The 18,275-nt window shown below is 51.2% G+C and overlaps 7 protein-coding genes across 7 annotated transcripts; 3 read left to right on the plus strand and 4 right to left on the minus strand.

Annotated features, from left to right (window-relative positions):
- Positions 1–71: 71 nt before the first annotated feature.
- V1518DRAFT_430870 (major facilitator superfamily domain-containing protein) lies at positions 72–2,610 on the minus strand. The gene is made up of 2 exons (XM_066906182.1): positions 2,215–2,610; positions 72–2,161 (listed from the first exon to the last, which is right to left on the minus strand). The coding sequence occupies exons 1-2, from the start codon at positions 2,316–2,318 to the stop codon at positions 448–450; spliced, it is 1,818 nt and encodes a 605-aa protein (XP_066762371.1). The 5' UTR covers positions 2,319–2,610; the 3' UTR covers positions 72–447.
- Positions 2,611–5,681, minus strand: V1518DRAFT_410045 (temperature dependent protein affecting M2 dsRNA replication-domain-containing protein). The gene is made up of 6 exons (XM_066902505.1): positions 5,439–5,681; positions 4,997–5,374; positions 4,847–4,944; positions 3,849–4,787; positions 3,548–3,794; positions 2,611–3,484 (listed from the first exon to the last, which is right to left on the minus strand). The coding sequence occupies exons 1-6, from the start codon at positions 5,443–5,445 to the stop codon at positions 2,955–2,957; spliced, it is 2,199 nt and encodes a 732-aa protein (XP_066762372.1). The 5' UTR covers positions 5,446–5,681; the 3' UTR covers positions 2,611–2,954.
- A 14-nt stretch (positions 5,682–5,695) lies between these two features.
- Positions 5,696–7,571, plus strand: V1518DRAFT_410048 (uncharacterized protein). Its single transcript, XM_066902506.1, has 6 exons — positions 5,696–6,065; positions 6,122–6,265; positions 6,318–6,431; positions 6,481–6,597; positions 6,648–7,147; positions 7,230–7,571. Exons 1-6 carry the CDS (start codon positions 5,901–5,903, stop codon positions 7,312–7,314), a joined length of 1,125 nt encoding a protein of 374 aa, XP_066762373.1. The 5' UTR covers positions 5,696–5,900; the 3' UTR covers positions 7,315–7,571.
- On the plus strand, positions 7,572–9,016 carry V1518DRAFT_410050 (chaperonin 10-like protein). Its single transcript, XM_066902507.1, has 3 exons — positions 7,572–7,855; positions 7,923–8,568; positions 8,622–9,016. Exons 1-3 carry the CDS (start codon positions 7,669–7,671, stop codon positions 8,854–8,856), a joined length of 1,068 nt encoding a protein of 355 aa, XP_066762374.1. The 5' UTR covers positions 7,572–7,668; the 3' UTR covers positions 8,857–9,016.
- Positions 8,862–10,092, minus strand: V1518DRAFT_410054 (peptide methionine sulfoxide reductase MsrA). Its single transcript, XM_066902508.1, has 5 exons — positions 9,826–10,092; positions 9,755–9,765; positions 9,564–9,689; positions 9,193–9,496; positions 8,862–9,137 (listed from the first exon to the last, which is right to left on the minus strand). The coding sequence occupies exons 1-5, from the start codon at positions 9,972–9,974 to the stop codon at positions 9,095–9,097; spliced, it is 633 nt and encodes a 210-aa protein (XP_066762375.1). The 5' UTR covers positions 9,975–10,092; the 3' UTR covers positions 8,862–9,094.
- A 122-nt stretch (positions 10,093–10,214) lies between these two features.
- On the plus strand, positions 10,215–12,504 carry V1518DRAFT_410057 (uncharacterized protein). Its single transcript, XM_066902509.1, has 5 exons — positions 10,215–10,248; positions 10,312–10,761; positions 10,827–11,326; positions 11,384–11,607; positions 11,670–12,504. Exons 2-5 carry the CDS (start codon positions 10,434–10,436, stop codon positions 12,205–12,207), a joined length of 1,590 nt encoding a protein of 529 aa, XP_066762376.1. The 5' UTR covers positions 10,215–10,248; positions 10,312–10,433; the 3' UTR covers positions 12,208–12,504.
- Positions 12,244–13,315, minus strand: V1518DRAFT_410058 (uncharacterized protein). The gene is made up of 2 exons (XM_066902510.1): positions 12,508–13,315; positions 12,244–12,443 (listed from the first exon to the last, which is right to left on the minus strand). The coding sequence occupies exons 1-2, from the start codon at positions 13,114–13,116 to the stop codon at positions 12,282–12,284; spliced, it is 771 nt and encodes a 256-aa protein (XP_066762377.1). The 5' UTR covers positions 13,117–13,315; the 3' UTR covers positions 12,244–12,281.
- Between the last annotated feature and the right edge of the window lie 4,960 nt (positions 13,316–18,275).

The following is an 18,275-nucleotide window of genomic DNA, read 5'->3' on the forward strand; positions in this document are numbered from 1 at the left end:
CCCCACTCGACGGTCGGGGCTAGGGCACCGTGGTCGCCGGATCTAGCCGCGCCGGCAATCGCCGCCACACACGCCCCGTATGCGCGTACGTTAACCAGGAGACGCGTTGCGCGTCGACCCCATACCTGCACGCTCTGCTTCTAATGAGATCCCACTATCATTACCATACACTGGCATGACTGCCATTATTCAGAATGCAAGCATCGACTCATAAACTCCTAGTTCGTCCGCTTGTAGCAGGCACCGCAGCACGCCGTGAATTCGCCCATCCCGGACCTCTTCCGAAATTAGAGCGAATAGAAGATTTTGAAAAATATCAAGACAAATCCAAAGTAAAACAAAACATCACAAAGCGGGAATAAGAGCATAGCGAGATATCTAGTGTCCAATCCAGTCCAATCCATTACCGACGGCCCAGCATGTCCGTTGCCAGCTTCTCCACATCGCTTACGCCTGCTCCTCTGTCGTAGCGAGGGGAGTCGATGGCTCATCCGGGTGCACCATGCCGTGCTCCTGCTCGCGTTCAGCTATGTCGGAGCCGTCGACCATGAGACCACCGGTGATGTTTGTGTGCACCGCGAACGTGAGCATGAAGATAACCACGAAAATCGTCAGATACAGCACAAACACGATCTTGGGGAACCACGAGATCGTGGCCGAGTACAACGACAAGTACATTGTTGGGGCAATAACGCGCGCAATCGAATGCGACAAGCCAATCGCTCCAAGCACCTTGCCGGTGTTCTTGCGCGGCGCATGTTTCGAGATTGAGGCCTCTGTCGATGGTGCCAGGGCTCCCGCCAGGTTGGCGAGACTCCCGCACACAAGAAAGAGCATTGGTTTGCTTGTGAGCATAAACAAAATGAAGGCAAAAATCGCAACCATAGCCGAGCACCGGATAACCAGAACATCGACATCCGTTGCACCAAAGATCTGGTGGTCCGGCACCCACGTTCCCCGCGCCTTATCTCGCTTCTCCACATATGAGCGGAAAAACTGGAGCACGTTCGGGAGCAGCACAAGTAACACCGTCACGCGCGTCACGCCAACGACAGTGACGTAGTATCCGGACTCCACCGACGACCAGTGAAACGTGAACTCCGAGTACATGACCATGACGAGCATCTCTGACAGAGTGTTTCCGACACTGAGCAAATCAATCGTAGCCAAAAGCGCCATATTCCGCCGAATAATCGGACGCGTGCCGTCATTGGGATAGAGTGCTCCCAGTGGCTGCAAAATGTTCAGACGTGCAAACGCGGCGCGCCAAGTCATGTTTTGTCGTGTCTGCTGGGCCCGCAGCTGCCCTAGCTTGTACGACGCCTTTGCCTGGGCCATGCGCTCGCGCGTCAGCGACTCCGGCACGAAGAAGAAGATGATCAGCAAAAACAGAATCTGCATGGCAAGGCCAACATAGAAGAATGAGAGCCCGTTGCCAGTCGTCTGGATCAGCATCGACGCGAGCGACGGCCCAAGCGCCATGCCAAAGAAGAGCACACCGTGAAACTTGCCGAACGCGGCCGCACGCTGATGGCCCGGCGGCGTGCAGTCCGTCGCAAACGAGTGGCAGATAGCGACACCACCAATGAAGGAGCCTGAGACGCCATCAAAAAATGACGATAAGTACATCAAGTTGTACGACTTCAGGTTAGACGATCTGGCCGCGGTGATGATGATACAGTCAGACACGAAGGGGCCAAGCAGCGCAATGATAAGTGCCGGTCGTCGACCAATTCTGTCCGACAGACCCGCGACTTTTGCCGTCGATAGTGCACCGAGAAGACCAGTGACCAGGCCCACCCACATATTGATCCTCGCGGATTTCTCGTGTATAGCGGGGATCTGGCAACGGTCCTCCACGTCGCCAGCGAAAACACGCATCAGTGGCGATGACGAGCTCATGCTGTCCTGCTCCGCAAAATACTCGCGACACACCAGCGAAAGCACGATGTTGATCTTCGGCGCAATGTTACCACCGAAAGTGACGGTGAATAATGCAAACGGAATCAGGAGACTGTATATGCTTGGCTTCTTCATCGTCGTGGCAGAAGTCTCGTTCGCCAATGGCGCTTGTGGTCTGCCTGGCTCGTCTGTGTACGGCTGCACTGACACCTCAGAGGATCCATTCTTCGCTGCGACTGCCGCAATGTCTTCGCTTGGTCTGCAGATCGTAAGCTTGTTTGAATTTGCGCTCGTGGCAGGCTCGTATCATACCTCTGGTGGAACGGCTCTTCCACAATCAATTCCTCCTCAGGAGACAGCAATGCGGCCGCCTCCTCTTGCGCTACAGCAAACTGCGTGTCGAACTGAGACGCCATGTTGATTCAAGTCAGTTGCCCTTCGAGTAGGTCTCTCGCTGCGCAGCGCAATGGCAGAACGGCCAGCAGCACACGAACTATAATATGCGCACGCCCACTTGCTGTGCCAAGCTGTAAATATGTGCGATAATGCGAGAGGAGAGCAGCAGTCGTGGGGCAGACTCACCAGACAAGGAGGCGCTTTCGATATCGTCGCGCGCGCGTGGTGTGTGTGGCATTTACAGTTTCCGGGGAACCGCATCACATGGCTGCCAAATAAGGGTGCTGGCGGGTCAGTGCGCCATAATCTGGGGCCTAGTGCACGACTCACAGCATAGTACTGCGTTCAATGCCGCCCGCACATCGTCCCCCATAACACCCATCGGCTCGTCCGCACGCCGCCAGAGCTTCGACGCTCGGAGTTAAACCCTGGCCTCCTGCCCGCCGTCCCGTCGGCTACGTATCCGGCGGCGTCCCCAGTCCGTCTGGGCTCGTATCCGGCAACCTGTCTCCCGAGCTCCTCGGCTCTCTGGAGACACAAGTGTCTGGACGCCACAAGCGCGCCTTCTGGCATACCGCATCAGGAGAGTGGTAAATAGCGTGGCTTTCTTCTAGCGATTTAACGAAACAGGACGAATAGTTTACACGCACATACCCTCATCGCCGCTGCTGCACCCACGCGTCCGCATCTAGAAACTCCTGGCCATCCGCAGCGCTAACTAACCCTTCGGCCACCGCAGCCTTCACCGCAACCACTATCGCATCCCAAAGTCTAAATGCCTCATTCATGTCGCCCACAACATCGATAGAGTGCGCAAATTGCCTCCGTAGCTCAGCCCTCATCCTCTCCTGCTCTTCTTTGTCCGTGGAGTCCGGCTTGCCGCTAAGCTCGTCCAGGTATGTCTTCATCGCGATTCCGAGTCCGCAGTTAGGGTTGCACTGATACGGAAGGCTCGTGCCCAGCTTCGCCCAGTTCAGTCCGCCCAATCTGTCCGCCTCGCCGTTCGCAAGCAGTGAAAACAGCAGTGCTTCCAGCAGAGCCCGCGAGTTGCTCGTACACTTGCGCACGAACGAGCCGAATGACAGCAAGTTCCGGCTCAGCGGACCCGAAAATCCAACCGGCTCGTGATTGATTGGAATCAACGCTGCAACCCGTGATACAAGTAATATGTGTGCTTTCTCTTCTTCTGCTCATTGTGTTAGGGCACTCTGATACCTAATTCGAAATATCTTACCCATCATATACGTACTCGTTCCTCGCATTGGCAGACCGGTGTATGACGGGGTGTAAGGCCGCGCCGTCAAAGCCTTAAATTTGATCAGGTCCAGACCAATCAGCAGCGGCGCCACAAATTTCTCTTCGAATTGCACCGTCTTGAGTCCTGCATAGAGCGCCCGCCCCGTCGCACTCAGAGTGTGCTCCTTTGTAACAAACCCTCTCAGTTGCAAAAACCGCCAGTAGGAGTTGAGAAGGAGTTCATCCTCCTTTGTAAATAGCTAGAACCATGTTAGTCTAGAGCAACACCACCAAACTGGCTTTCGGCTGCTCACATTCACTGATGTCGTTCTGTGTGGTAGAACTCCCTCACTAACTGTAGCTGCCGCAAATTTGGCATCGCTCAAGGACGAAATTGCGAATCCCAAGCCGGTCTTTAATTTCAGCTCATCGACCTTTGGCTGGAATACGCTCTCAGAAACGTGCCAAGTGTTTACTGTCTCGTAAACCGTGGGCGTCAATCGATGCGGAATTTCATGCTCCACCGCCCGGTCGTACCAGTAGACCGCATTCATCCGCTTGGCTTGATAGAATCTGTGCAGCGGCTGCGATGACAAACTAAGAATCTGTGTCCACATAGGTACCTGCTCTGTCAAAAATCTGCGATACTCCAAAGATTCGCCGCCGTCGAGCGGGACCGACTCCAGCAGCTTTCCGGATGTGATCACATTCAAAACCTCAGGGCCGACCATACCCTTAAACAGATACATGTACAACTCCTCCGGCAGCCGCTGGCTGATGAATTCATGAATATCATTGGGCGCATTGTCTGTCGTGATCGGCTCCGCATGTCCCTTGTCCGTGAAAATCACATGAAACTTGACAGCGCAGAACGTCCGCCGGTACACTTCAACGTAGTCGACATCCTTCACAGCAGGATTTTCCGCATAGGTCGTCACCACTGTATAGCCAGTGCCGAAATTCCGAAGTAGATCTCTGGCAGAGCGCACAACGGATGCATTATTAATATGTCCCACGTTCAATAGAGGAAACGGGATCGAGAAATCAAGTCCGCACAGCACACAGAAATCAATGAATTGGTCGTTTGACAGGTTGCCAAACTCCCCCAGAAGAGCTTTCTTATTGAGATAAGAGAAGCCGCCACCAGCTATGTCAATCGCTGTGATAACACGATCAATGTCGTACATCAAGACCTCGTGCGGGCCGTAAATCGCGTCAATATACTGCTTCTCATGTTTCAGAAGATATGCAAGCTGCATCAATTGGTTAGCAAGCTACTTCGTATAATAAACTAAACAAGAACGCGCATTACCTGCGCCCAAGGATAGTAAGGAGCAACAATATAGGTGACATTGTTGTCTTGCAAAATCTTCTGTACATATCTCGCAACGTCGGTAAGAGGGATAGTTTCTGTCCTTGTTAGCTAGGGTTGAGCTCAAAAGGTATAAATCTCTAGACGCACCAATTTCATTGAAAATGCTGACCGCGACGTCCCCCTTGGCCTTGTCGTACGCCTCCCAAGCTTCTGCTCTCTTCAGCTGCCGCGGATCAGGTCGAGCAAAAGGCGCGTCGCTCTCGGCCTTGCTCACTTGAACTCCCTTGAAAACAAACAAAGGCTTGATTCCAGCCACGCTCAAGGCAGAAAGAAATGCCTCAATCATCGATTTCAAGGAAAACGGGATCCCGCCAAGTGCGTGCAGCAGAGGCTCCTTCTTTCCATTAGCGGCCGTAAGTTGCGTGTAAAAGTACTCAGCATCAATGCCGATTGTGGTATCCCTTAAAGCTGCTAGTGGTAATCCACGTGCAATCTTCCGATCAGATATGTAATTTTCCAAGACCTCTGAAATCATTGTTAACGTGTACTCTGTGCTCGTGTAACGTTCACAGGAGCGCGCGGAACATACTTGCCATGACTGCGCTCGTTCTAGCCGATGAAATCCCACAATATCAAATCACAAATAGAGAATCAGTTCTGATCCAATGTTGCCAGCAAAAGATCACCGGATCAACTAGTGACAAGGGAGCGAATAGTAAGACCGATGGGTGGTCTGCGGGACTGGAGACGTCGTCCCCGCGTCATCGCTTCTCGAACAAAATTTCGACATCCGGGTAACTTTCTCCCTAAGCTGCGCTGCGAACGACGCGATTAACTCCCGGGGCCTCCACGTCAGCAGTACGTACCAGCTTGTCGTGTATTATTGCACGCGTTGTTAGTAGTGAGGCGCGTCACAAGCAGACTTTAATCTAGGATTCTGTGTGTTTGCCGGTCATTTTCGTCGTGCGTAGGCACACACGCAGCAGAGGAGACATGTTGGTACTAGTATTCACACTCAGGAAGCGCATATTCGTCTTATGATAAATCGATAATGGATATTCGACTGAAGGTTGATGCTCTGCGTCGATTTTCTGGATTTGAATTTGATTCGGACATATTTGTTGGCATGCTACTGGCCATTACCGGAAAACAGCATCTTATCCTCACCGTATCTCGAGATGCGTATCTTGACTTTGCGCAACAAATGACGTTATTGGTATGTTATGTCTGGTTGAAGGATTACGATCCCGGAATTGCTAATTGATTTTTCAGATTGGGTCAAACATTTTCGGCTTCTTCACAGTGTCATTGAACTGCACAGCCGCTACCACGACGGATGAGTTTGCAAGCATGTTACTAGGATCAGCGAAGCCAAGTCTGGCATCTCAGTTATCTCCAGCGCTAGATCCTAACATGGTGAGCTATTTATTTTGATTAGTACTCGGGCTGTAATTTTGACTGTTAATAGGTTCCGCCTCGTCCATCGAATAAACCACTTGCGCAATCAGGAAAGCTGCCAAATCTTGTAGTGATCAGGAATTTGGATAAGTCGAGTAATTACGTTCAGGCGCAATTACTTGAGGTGAATAGCAATGTTCTCACGCCAGTGACATCCCTAACAAAGCAACTAGATCTTGCGATCGAAAAAAATGACGACCGCGAGTGGAGTTTATATGGCGCCCTCTCCTTTTGTTGTTATTCCTGTGCTTTCAAAGACCAACATGCGGCTGAATCTATTTCCATACTTGGTAAGCCATTACTTGTCTTCATATAGACTTCTCGTGCTAATGTCGTACAGCTTGATCACTTTTTTATGAGCCACGACTATGAACCGCCAAATTCGGACGAATCTCACATAGTGTTCGGGCAATGGACGCCACCGATCGAACTTCCTTCTCCAAAGCAAACGGCTTTGTTTAATGAGAAGGAGATCGATTTACTTCAGAAATTGTCGAGTTCCGTGGTGATCAACGTGGACATTCGGAGGAATATACATGACATCATTGTTTTCCTGCGGATGCACAGAGCCGTGTCTGGAGGGGTATCTGCTCGCGCATCGAGAGACTTCGAGCTTCTTGTAAGATGTCTTTGCCCACTTCATGGGATCAGTTTTGCAACGCCATCTATTGTGGCAATTGCTGCGCGCAAAACATATTCACACAGGATTTCGATTACGGATCCCGAGCTCGAACGCAGCGTATTGTACGGAAGCGACGTCGAGGCTGTCAAGCGATTTTTACAGCAGTGGACGGGAGAAGCGGTACTAGAAGATATTTTGGACACGGTTCCGGCTCCAATGTAAGAAGTTTCTATTGCGTATTTGCTGCTGGGAGAGGAGTCATCATGTTTAACGGGCGTTACATTTTTTAATGAATTCAAGTTGCCAGACTACAGCCTTCAGATCATTCTTGTCCTTTGCTCTTGCCAGGAACTTGTGTTCTCATAGCACGGACGCGGCAAGTTAGCTGTAAGTTGGCTCAAGTTGAACAGTTGATGTGCACTCAAATGTTCTCAACCTGCATGCTGCGTGTCCAATTTCATGTTGTTCCTCTGCAGAAACGACTCGTCGGCAATGGAGTCCGGCAGCCACCAACGTTCTGCAATTACGAACCTGACGCACTACTGTGGTACGGCCGTAGAGCGTAACGGAGTTTGGAGCCCGGATTTTTTGTCCCGGACTGGAGTTAAGGTTCGCGGCACGAGCGGCGCTGGGCTTGGAGGCCTTTGACTTCCATATAACATCCGGCACCGACCGCCGTGGAACTTTTCGCTCCTCGAGATTCTTTTGTCTTTCAAGTTCAGAAACATAGCAAATCGAAATGGCCACTGATTACAAGTTTGAAGGATGGTTGGGCTATGACTCCGACTCCATTGGCAACATGAAGTGGGGCGAGTTTGAGCCCAAGGCTTTCGAGGACGATGACGTCGATATCAAGGTGTCTCATTGCGGCATCTGTGGGTCTGATCTTCATACCCTTCGCTCTGGATGGGGTCCTTCGATCTACCGTACGTTGCTGATCCTAGATTATTTGCAATGTGTTGGTTGACCGGTGTTCTAATGCGTTTATTTTAGCATGCTGCGTTGGCCATGAGATTATTGGACATGTGGTCCGCGTTGGCAAGAACGTCACGAAGTTCAAGATTGGCGATCGCGTCGGTGTCGGTGCTCAGGGTCGCAGCTGCTTGAAGCCGGACTGCCCGGCATGCTCTAAGGGCTTCGTTACCTATTGCCCGAACTCCGTCTACACCTATAACTCGCTCTACCCAGACGGTGTCGGCAAGTCGTACGGCGGCTACTCCACGTACAACCGCACGAACCAGCACTTCGTCGTGAAAATTCCCGACGGCATCGATTCGGCCCATGCTGCTTCCATGATGTGCGGTGGTGTTACCGTCTATTCCCCCCTAAAGGTCAATGGTTGCGGACCCGGCAAGAAGGTCGGCATTGTCGGTGTTGGCGGTCTCGGCCACTTCGCTGTCATGTGGGCGAAGGCTCTTGGTGCCGACGAGGTCGTTGGAATCTCACGCAGAAACTCCAAGAAGGCCGACGTTTTGGCCATGGGTGCGACTAAATACATCGCCACTTTGGATGACCCTGACTGGGCTAAGAACAACGAATATACGCTGGATCTTATTATCAGCACAGTGTCTAACTCAGATATGCCTTTGGACGATTACCTTTCTCTTCTGAATGTGCACGGCACATTCATCCAGGTTGGGTAAGCTTCGTTTTGTTAATCTAGGTAAACGTGAAGAGACTAATTGTCGTTAGTGCCCCCGATAGCGGTCTCCTGCCCTCCATCAGCGCTTTCACACTATTCAAGAACGGCGCGAAGATCGGTGGCAGCTCCATTGGCTCGCCTGCTGAGATCGAGGACATGCTCGCTTTCGCGCTTGAGAAGAATATCAAACCTATTATCGAGGTTCGGCCGATGAAGGACGCTAACCAGGCCGTCATTGATATGGATGCTGGCAAGGCTAGATACAGATATGTTCTGGCCAATTAGGAGTGTTTCAAAAACTATGCAATGTGATATAGATTTGTTATGATACTTACAAGTTTAGTAAATAACATAAACTGGTTTGACGGAGTTGACTACAAATAGCTGCGACATTTCAGAAGTTGGGCCTCCTAGACCAGTTAAGGCTGCCACTACTACTACTGCCTATCGTTCATAACTCAGTCGCTGCATTCCATATCATCCTCTGCTCGCATTCCAAAATTGCGAAGTTTCAAAACCTCCATTAATCTGGTGAAGTCCGCAGGTAGTGAGTCGGGCATTCATATCTGGAGCTAGTTAGCCTAACGGAATTGCGAATATAAAGAAGAATATGTTGCTTACCCGTAAGGATTCTTTACCAAGTACAGCTGATGGTACGTCTCCGCATCCCACCACTGCTGAATAGGCACAATTTGAGTCACGATAGGATGTGTCTTGTAAAATGACTTCTCGAGTTTCACCTTGACCTCCTCCGCGGTCTTCTTTTGCTCCTCGGAGTGATAGAAGATCACCGAGCGGTACTGTGAACCCGTATCGGGACCCTGACGATTCATCGTGGTAGGATCGTGCATTCGGAAAAAGAAGTCGATTAGAGTCTCATAAGACACGAGTTTCGGATCAAAAACGATTTGAAGTGCTTCCGCATCTGTTGAAGATAATAGATTGTTAAAAAAACTCGCAACTTATGCTAGCCGATAGACAGGCGTACATACGTCCGGTTGTGCTACTGCATACCTCTCGGTAGGTGGGACTTAAAGAAGAACCACCGCTGTAACCGACGCGCGCATCTAGTAGTCCCTTTCCGTCGCCAAAGTACTTTCTGTAAATATGTTCGACGCCTGTTCAGTATCACAATCAGTATGCCATATTTGCGCGTATCTCTCGGCTGTATAGCAATGCATACCCCAAAAGCATCTGTAGTTATCTAGTTAGAATTGCGTATGGAGTGGTATATGAATCAAATATATCACTCACCCAGCAGCCACGGTGGCCACTTCAGCTCCTTCAGGTACAGTCATGGTTGGCGAAATCGGGCCAGCGACTGTGACAGATCCAGCAGTGCTTGAAGGAACGATGTTGCTGCCCTTCAGCGAGCGCACAACAAGTTGGAAAATGCTAGCCATCAAAACAATAGCTAAGGAGAAGTAAACAATTGGCCTGATAGTAGCCAGTATTTATGCCGAAGCGTGCTTATCGTCTGATGAATGCTGGGGGATTTGGTTACGACTTTTGGCTGACGATTGAATCTCTGGTTGACAGCCACGAAAGCTAATTGGAGGGCTACGTCATAGTGCGGCTGAGATGGTTACCCGGATCAACCTCGATATACCCCGCGAGAGCCGTGGCTTGCACAAGTGTCGTAAGAGATTCAATCGTTCCCGATCTTCGATATCCAGTGTATGTGTGATAGCTAAGCATCTCACAGGCGTGGTAGTCAAGAAGTGTACTGATTTTCGCAAGGATCAAAGACCGTGAAACTCCTCCTTTCGGCATTTGGGAATTCGTGAAGTCACCCCAGCTTTCCTTGGCACACACACACTTCATGCTCCCCCCCGACTTTGTCAACAGCACACACACTCACCATGTTTGATCTACCTCCATTGACGACCTTCCTGCTCAGCTGCACGACTTTGGTTATTACATACCGACTGATCCGGCAGAAGTATGCCGACATCCACCCTGTCGCGTTGTATCACCAGTCGTCGATCTCCCCTGTTCGAAACCCCGGCGAGTCGGCAATTCACAGATCTCAGCTCACGCCATTCACCTACCCGCTAATTGTTGGGCTCAATATTCGAGATGGGCATGCCTTTCGCGACGGAGATTTGCGCGATGTTTGGGAGTTTTCCAAGAATGGGCAGATTGGTGAATTCGACAAGAGCACCGGAGAGATCCAGTATTATGCGGCTGGTATGATATTCTGTGTTGATTTCGACAGTTTAAAAAGTTTGTTTATTTTATTAACTTCATGGTAGACAAGCTGGCTTTTAAGATCATGGCGGCTGCGAGCAAATTTCGCGAATATGTCCCTGGCGTTTCGAAGGTTGCGATCTATCTGCCGAACAGCATCGAGAACGTACTAGTGACCTTCGCTAATGCGTTTGCCGATATTACAACCGTGCTGGTTCCACTGACTAGCGATATGGACGAGCTGAGCAAACATATTGCAGTGTCGGAGCCTGAGATTTTAGTGTTTGGAGCTGGAACAATTGATTTCACAAAGCTGAAGCTTCCGTCCTCGATAAAGTCACTGATTGTCGTGGCTACTAGTTCTGTTGAGCAGCATGTGGACTGGACTCAGGTCTTGGACGAGAAAACAAATGCATCGATCAGTGTTCACACATGGGACGAAGCAACGGCCGGTGAATTGTCTACAGTAGACCCGCTCAATCATGAGTTCACTGGCGACAAGGCGTTTGCCGTTACATACGTCGACACAGAGGGCCATATTAAGCTTGTGGAGTTTTCGCACAAGGTGAGATTATAGCATATATGATAACACGTCAGAGTTCTAACTATGCCAATCGTTTAGGGTGTTGTGTCCGCAATTGCAGCCCAGCTTCGAGTACTCCCACAGTCTGAAGGATTCTCACGGGCAGATATTTTCGTTCCTTTGGACTCCTTGGAGCTAATGTATAACCGCATAATGCTGTTCGCTGCCCTCACTGCGGGAACAAATGTCGTGTTTTGCGGAACTACTGGCGCGGGATACGATCTCACTGCCTTGAAGACGATCAAAGCGACAATTATTGTTCTGTAAGTTTCATGAGGAGCAATGTTTAGAGGCTCGCGGATTACTGACGTATGATTGTGACTAGATCCACGAGGTCGCTGTTGAAGCTTGTTGAACACAAAGCAACAGTCTTGCAAACGCTGTCAACCAGAAGAGCATACGGACTCTTGGCGCATGGTGTTCTGCCTAAAGGAGTCTTGGGACTTCTCCCTCAGCTGCGTCTGGTCTACGCCCACGACGATCAGCCCCCAAGCGTGCCACTAGAAGGCAAACTAGCTGCCGACAAGGAGTCAAGTATCGCAATGCCTTCGCTGACGTCTGCTGATCTGACTGAAGTACGGGCCCTGCTGGGGTCGAGGATTATCTACGCATTGACTTGTCCCTTGGTTGCAGGGGCTGTGTGCCAAACCAATATCTTCGACTACAGAAATCTTGGGCACGTGCGTATGTTTGGGCCCGTCCTGCCGTCGCTGGAAGCAGTTGTGAAGGATTGCGGGGAGTTGAAGGCAGACAAGAAGCAAGGTCATCTGTTTGTGAGCGGATATCCTGCTGCTGGAGATGAGTGGATAGCGACAGGTATCGTTGGTAAATGGGGAAGCGATGGTTGCTTCACTGAGATATAAGAGCTGTAAGCTTAATAGCCGGGACTGTCACAACCATAACGCCAAAAATGAGTTCAGATTTCGTTATATGCTAACTAACGTAGAGGAGATGGTGGCGGAGGACGTGGTCGCGTTGCCGCAGACTTTGTTGAAGATTCCACCATGGTCTTGATAAGTTTTGTGATTGGCGCGATGGACCGTCGAACAAACCATGGAGTAATGTATACACAAAATGCTACTCGCAATGGCATGATCAACTGCGCGCGAAGCAAGAGGGTTAGAAAAGGTATCAATTATATAAGAGAGATACCGAGCACATACCTTGATAATTGCGAAAGCTGTGGCACCTTGCAGCAGCAACTTCGCCCCAGCAGGACCGTCGTCGATCGTACCAGGAGGAACCGCTTTCTCGTAAAACGTCTTACCAGCCTCGACGACGCTGTCCGGTAAAGGCGGAATCCAATCTGTCGCCTGAAACAACCACACGAGACCAAAAAGCGGTAGAATCGCGGTGACCTCGTGCAAAAGCAAGAACGAGAGGACGTACTGTGCCGGCGACTGCAGGAGCTTTTCAGCGGCAGGACGCAAAAATAGTGGCAGCTTGTTCACGATTGCTTGAGCACGGAGATGTGTTTTTGACGGGGTCTTGGCGTCGGCTGGCGCGAAGTGGGAAGACTTGTCTTCGATAGATGGTCGAGGCGGTTCTATAGCGCGGCGCGCAGGCGTAGTGGAAAACATGGCGGTCGACCGTATTCCGTTCCAGCTCCTTGTACGTGCAACCACGAATAGACCACCGGATGGCCGAAGGAAATTTAGCTGTGTGCTGTGCAGCACCGGCGAGCTCATCGTGAGCGGCAGCGATGCTTGTTGCTTCCCTGCAAGCAGCGACATGCGACAACGCAGCTCGGGCAAAACATTGCGACAAGCCATAGTATGGATATGCTCTTTCGACCGACCAAACAGCGACAACTAATTTTACCCGTGACCAAAAAGGAGCGCCGTTGATAATCTCTGCTGGCGATTCGATGATGCCAATCTCAGCGCTCCACTAAAAACAAGCGGAATTACGTCCTCGGTGGACGTGGCGCGGAAACTCAACGTTTCAGCCGCACCATCACCAGACGAAGGTGCTGTTGTGAATCCACGTGCAGCTTGGCAAGTCCACAAGCGCTGTGTCTGAGGCCCAGGTTTGACACGGCTGCGAGCTTTTAAATACGTAGCAGAACGAATGGGGATAGACTGACTGATCGAACAACCGTTGTGCATCGATAATAACAGACTAGCATACGGAGAAGTGTAGTGAATGTCAGAAGCTCGAATTAGATATATGCGGGGTCTTCAAATGAGCAAGTGGATTATGTGAATTATGGCAATCTTGTCATATGATGTGATGGTTTTGAGTATGGATTCATATGTGAGTCTTTTCAAGATAGTACGGGCGCGGAAAGTGCGTTGATGCAATGCTATCATGTAGAGTGGTCTAGTATTTGATGCAGCAGGCTAATTAGCGGCTGTCATTTGTGCTCTGACTTGGGCCGGCGTACTTGTGAATGCCAATGCTTAGAATACAAGATGTCAGCGATCGATTTACGGGCGCGCTCAGGTGATAGGAGAGCTGTCCCCCTGTCTCTGTCTGAGGCTGAATACGAGAATTAAATCGATTAATATTCGCATGATGCAGCAATTATTAAGCACATCATCATTTCAAATCCCAGCGCACAAATATGATTAGTCTTGAGAGACAAAGACAGAACGAAATTTATCTCCTTCTCGCACACGACCCCGCTGTAGGTATCATTACCTGCACTACAGAACCCCAGGCATGCAGGTTCCTATGCAGTGCCATATCTGTCATCGTGGCGCGAAGGAACTTAGGTCGGCTAGACCAGAGTTGGGGGGAGCAAAGCAGGTTGGCTCTGGAGTGCGCTCGAGTAGCGGATCGCACATGGTACCAGACGAGGCAAGATGGCAGCTGCTCCGCTCATCGATCTCGGTGGCTCCGGCAAACACTGTGCAACTTGAGATATGAAGTGGGCTCCTCGCTATTCCACGGATCGCAGCCTGCTCAGGTGATCACAGTATTCCCTAGATGATGTGCGTACAAGAAGACCGATGTCTGGAGCTGTAAAGAGAGAGAAGAGTGAAACGGGGAAGCGAAGCGGGAAGCGGGAATTCATGGTCATGACAGGAGCTGCCAGTCGGGCTGCGCGTTGTTGACGTTCAGCCAAATACGCGTAACGGGCTGGCTTGTGCTATACTACCCACACACATTCGTGGGTAATTACCACTAACCTGTTCTGTGCGATCGTTGAGTCTTGCGTTTCGCGTCGTCCAAATGCCGCTCTATCCTCCCTCACAGCACAGGTCAGACAAATTGGTCACTTAACTGCATTTGTGTGCCACATAGCCAGCTAAATGCGGCTCCTCGTGCATCTCGTGTTGCAGGGCACATCACGATAGCCCGCGTTCTGACTCTGTACTATAATCTAACATCAAAGCATTCGCTATGACGTGCAGATATATTCAGATGCCCCGTTTCACGCTAATAATTCATCGATAGATTGATTATTCTCTGAAAGCATGCGATGCATTATCGAAAGTATAGAATCCATCCGTTCTCTTTCTTGCCAATCATCCACTGGTCTTGACACCTGTCGCAACACATGTTATTTCTAAAGAAAAGAGATGCGACTTGAATGGATGTGTCATTGTTTCAAGTGTAAAATAAGTGTCAGCTGTCAAAGTCCGATCGGCGTAGCCGTCGGTGAATTCTCCGCCGTCACTGAAGTTCGGTACCGGGAAGCTGTCAAAGCTGTCTTCTTCCGCCGCTCCGATCCGTAAATCGCATACGCTCCTACTGTCAATCTACTCTCAACGGTGTGTTAGCAAACGCGTGAAATATTTGCCAAGCAGTAATATCGACACCGACTCAGCGATCCTGGGAGCTCAGCTTGCCCGTTACCCATGCACATCGTTGGAACGGAGATGAAACCGGGAGGATAGACCTGAAACTGCGAAACGTGTTGCTCCAGCTGACAGAAAGAATCGATCACGGGGCTCTTCGCATGGTGGTACAAATCCGAGACTCCAAAGTCCGACTTTTGACGTGCACGTCAAGTTTAGCCGACGTCACCGTCGCGTCCCAAATTTCACGACGCGAACTAGCACTGAGGAAACAGGAATGCCTCGGCTGCAACGTCGTGGAATTTCGGAATTGTCCGTCTGGTTCAGCCAACCCGGCGATCTGCTGCTTTCAGATCCCGATACTACCTGCAGCTGGCAGCCCAGCGGTGCGCGTAAGCGATCTGCGATCTGTGTATCGGAGACTTTTTTGGATGACAGCGCTAGCCGCTAACCGAGCCACACTATGTCTACAACTGAAGGTCTGAGAGCTGACAGACGAAACAGCATCCAAAGGTGTAAGAATGCCATTCCCAAAAACGCGCGAAAATTATCTCCTCTCTGAGGTCAAAACTCGTGTTCAGAGGCGGGGCCATATGTTTTGAGAACCGATTGCGGTTGGGTTGTCCCGCTCGGGAAGTTTACTGCGTCCTTCGGCAAAACCCGCTGCATTAGTCTTGAACTTTCTCCACATCGCCACGCGGCGATCTTCCTCTGCACGGTCTTCTTAAAAAAAGCAATGGCTAGCAATCACAGGTCTTCATCGTTGTCGGTAATGCCTGTAGTTTGCAAAACTTTGTTAACACGCGCGAGATTTCAGCTGGCAACCGCGACAAGGCGGGGGACCAGCAACAGCGGAATGCCAGTTATGCCGAGGCTCTGCCTCTCCCCGCGGCGGACGCGGTCTATATTCCCGCGAGCGGTTCAACAATGCAAAGTTCACCCCTGAGCTCATGTCAGACTCGGAAGGAAGGGAGCGCGCTCGACGATCGACGCCTGGTGGGGGGAGGGGGATATGTACACTTCGATATCATAGAACATCAAACACCGATCGGCAGCACTGCTGCGCCACAGCTGGTCAACCTCGGTTCTTTTGTCGATCGATGAGAAGGAAGAGCTCGCGGGCGGTGAGGGGAAGCTGTCGTGCTGTGACTAGCACGCGTTGCGATCGAGCTGTAGAGTCTATTGCCGTGTGAAAGTGAGGAGAACCAAGTATGGGCAGTCGTCAGCTGCTGGCTCGTTGTGTAGTTGCAGCATGGGCGGCTAATAAAGCATTCGCTGGCCTTAGTCACTAAACAGGTTGCTGTTATGGAGAACCGGGATCTGTCTATTCGTATATTCAAATAGGCCCGCCGTTCATAATTACATGTTGCCTTGCTGCGAAGCGTCACTAAGAATCAGATTGAAGTAGGTGGTGGACGAATAGATAAGTCCTTAGATATAACCAGGAGAGCATCGTCAATTTTTTTGAGATCGTAGTACATGTGCATACGACCAATCCAGTTTCGCCAATTGGTGCGAAATATGACAGAGTTCATTGGGCGCGCCAGAATTCGACTGTTAACAGCTCATCCAACGATCAAAACAGAAGTCTCTCTTTGGGGTATATCCAAACATGGAAGCCAAAGTCTGCCCGCACTTGACACAATGACCGCAATCTCTACCCCACGAAGAGAGCGTATGCAAACTTCTGGGTCTTACAATCTGATGTGTCAAGAAATCGCCTGATCGTGGCAGACTCGCAGCACAGCATCAGTACAAGTGCAACTGCAACAGAACAGAAGGACAAGCGGTCGCACACACGCCGACAGCCTCAAACAGGACGCGATACCTGTCATATTTGTAATTGTCACAGCAAGCACGGCGGCGAGACGACGTGTCGGGGGTGATGCGTCAGTAGTGTGGAGAACAACGGACGGCTCTGTTCACACACGACCAGCCGCAGAAGTATAGTAGCGAAGCAAGGGGGTTGGGCGTAGGACACACTCTGTCTGAACTCTGCATGCCAGTTAGGATTAACTACAAAAGTGGTGTGCACGCGGCGAAGGAGCACGGCTCGAGATATGCGAGACAAGTGATGACCACCAGTCAACTGCAGATGTCAAGAGAGGGGGACGGCGCTGCTGTGTGGGTGCGACTCGTCGCGTTTTGTCCCTCCCAGCGCATCGCAGGATGGCAAGGGGTTGACTAGTTAGTTGCTCACCACCAGAGACGCAGTAAAATGCACTTTTGCGACACGTCAAACATGATGGCTTGCGCGATAAAACATGAAATAATAATAAGATCCGTTTAGGTCGTCTCAGGAATACATGAAGTCCCGAACCCGTCAGCTGTGGAGGGTGCAGGGATATGCACAGCGTACTGAGCACGTTACAGCGCGCCCTCGCCAGTGCTGTGTTGAGGTGACCACGGAACAGCTCCTTGCGGACTTAACGTTCGTGCAACACAATAAATTGCGACGTGATGCCCTTGATCAGCGCCGTAGGAGGACCTGACAATTTATGAGAATCGGGGCACTGCAGGTCTGGCGGGCTGTACAGCAGCAGTGCAGTGTTGAAAACTACAGCCTCCGGATTCGCACGCAGAAGGAGCCACGGGACGCATACACGAACAATCCTAGCGTCCGGGGTTCGGGACTGGGATTCGTGGTCTACCGCACTTGGCTTGGGTCAGCTCGGGCACTGTGCGTTGCCTCCCCAAATGAATTGCCGGAGGAGAGAAGGACGAGGAGGTGATCGAAGTGCGGGGCTTCCGCGCTGCAACCCAGAGTTATAAGTCAACGGCGGGGGACACGCAGTGACAGCTCAAAGGCCGACCCCGGTCCAGCGTAATGAAGCGCAGGACGAGACGCGAGCTGGGCCTTTGGGCCATTGCGTACTGCTCTGCCCGAAGTCAGTGTTGGCCGACGACGGCCAGCAGCAGCAGCAAGCCACGCCGGCTCGCATCACACCCAACGGCGCGCCACGGCATCGCCATGACACGCAGCATCTGCCTGCTGTTCGGCCGCTGCCTGCAGGAAGAAGCATGGAAGCACCACCGCCCGCGGGACGATACCCGGGCCTGCCGTGTGCGGCGGACGTGACAAAGCCCCTCGCTTGCTGTAGTTGCTTCCGCACGCGGCACGGAACAAAAGAAACGAGAAACAGCACGCGGGCAGCGCGTGCCCCCGCTGCAGCTAGACAGCTCTG

This window comes from Limtongia smithiae (assembly GCF_038497785.1).
Source record: "Limtongia smithiae strain NRRL Y-17922 unplaced genomic scaffold V1518scaffold_1, whole genome shotgun sequence".
NCBI lineage: Eukaryota > Fungi > Ascomycota > Lipomycetes > Lipomycetales > Lipomycetaceae > Limtongia > Limtongia smithiae.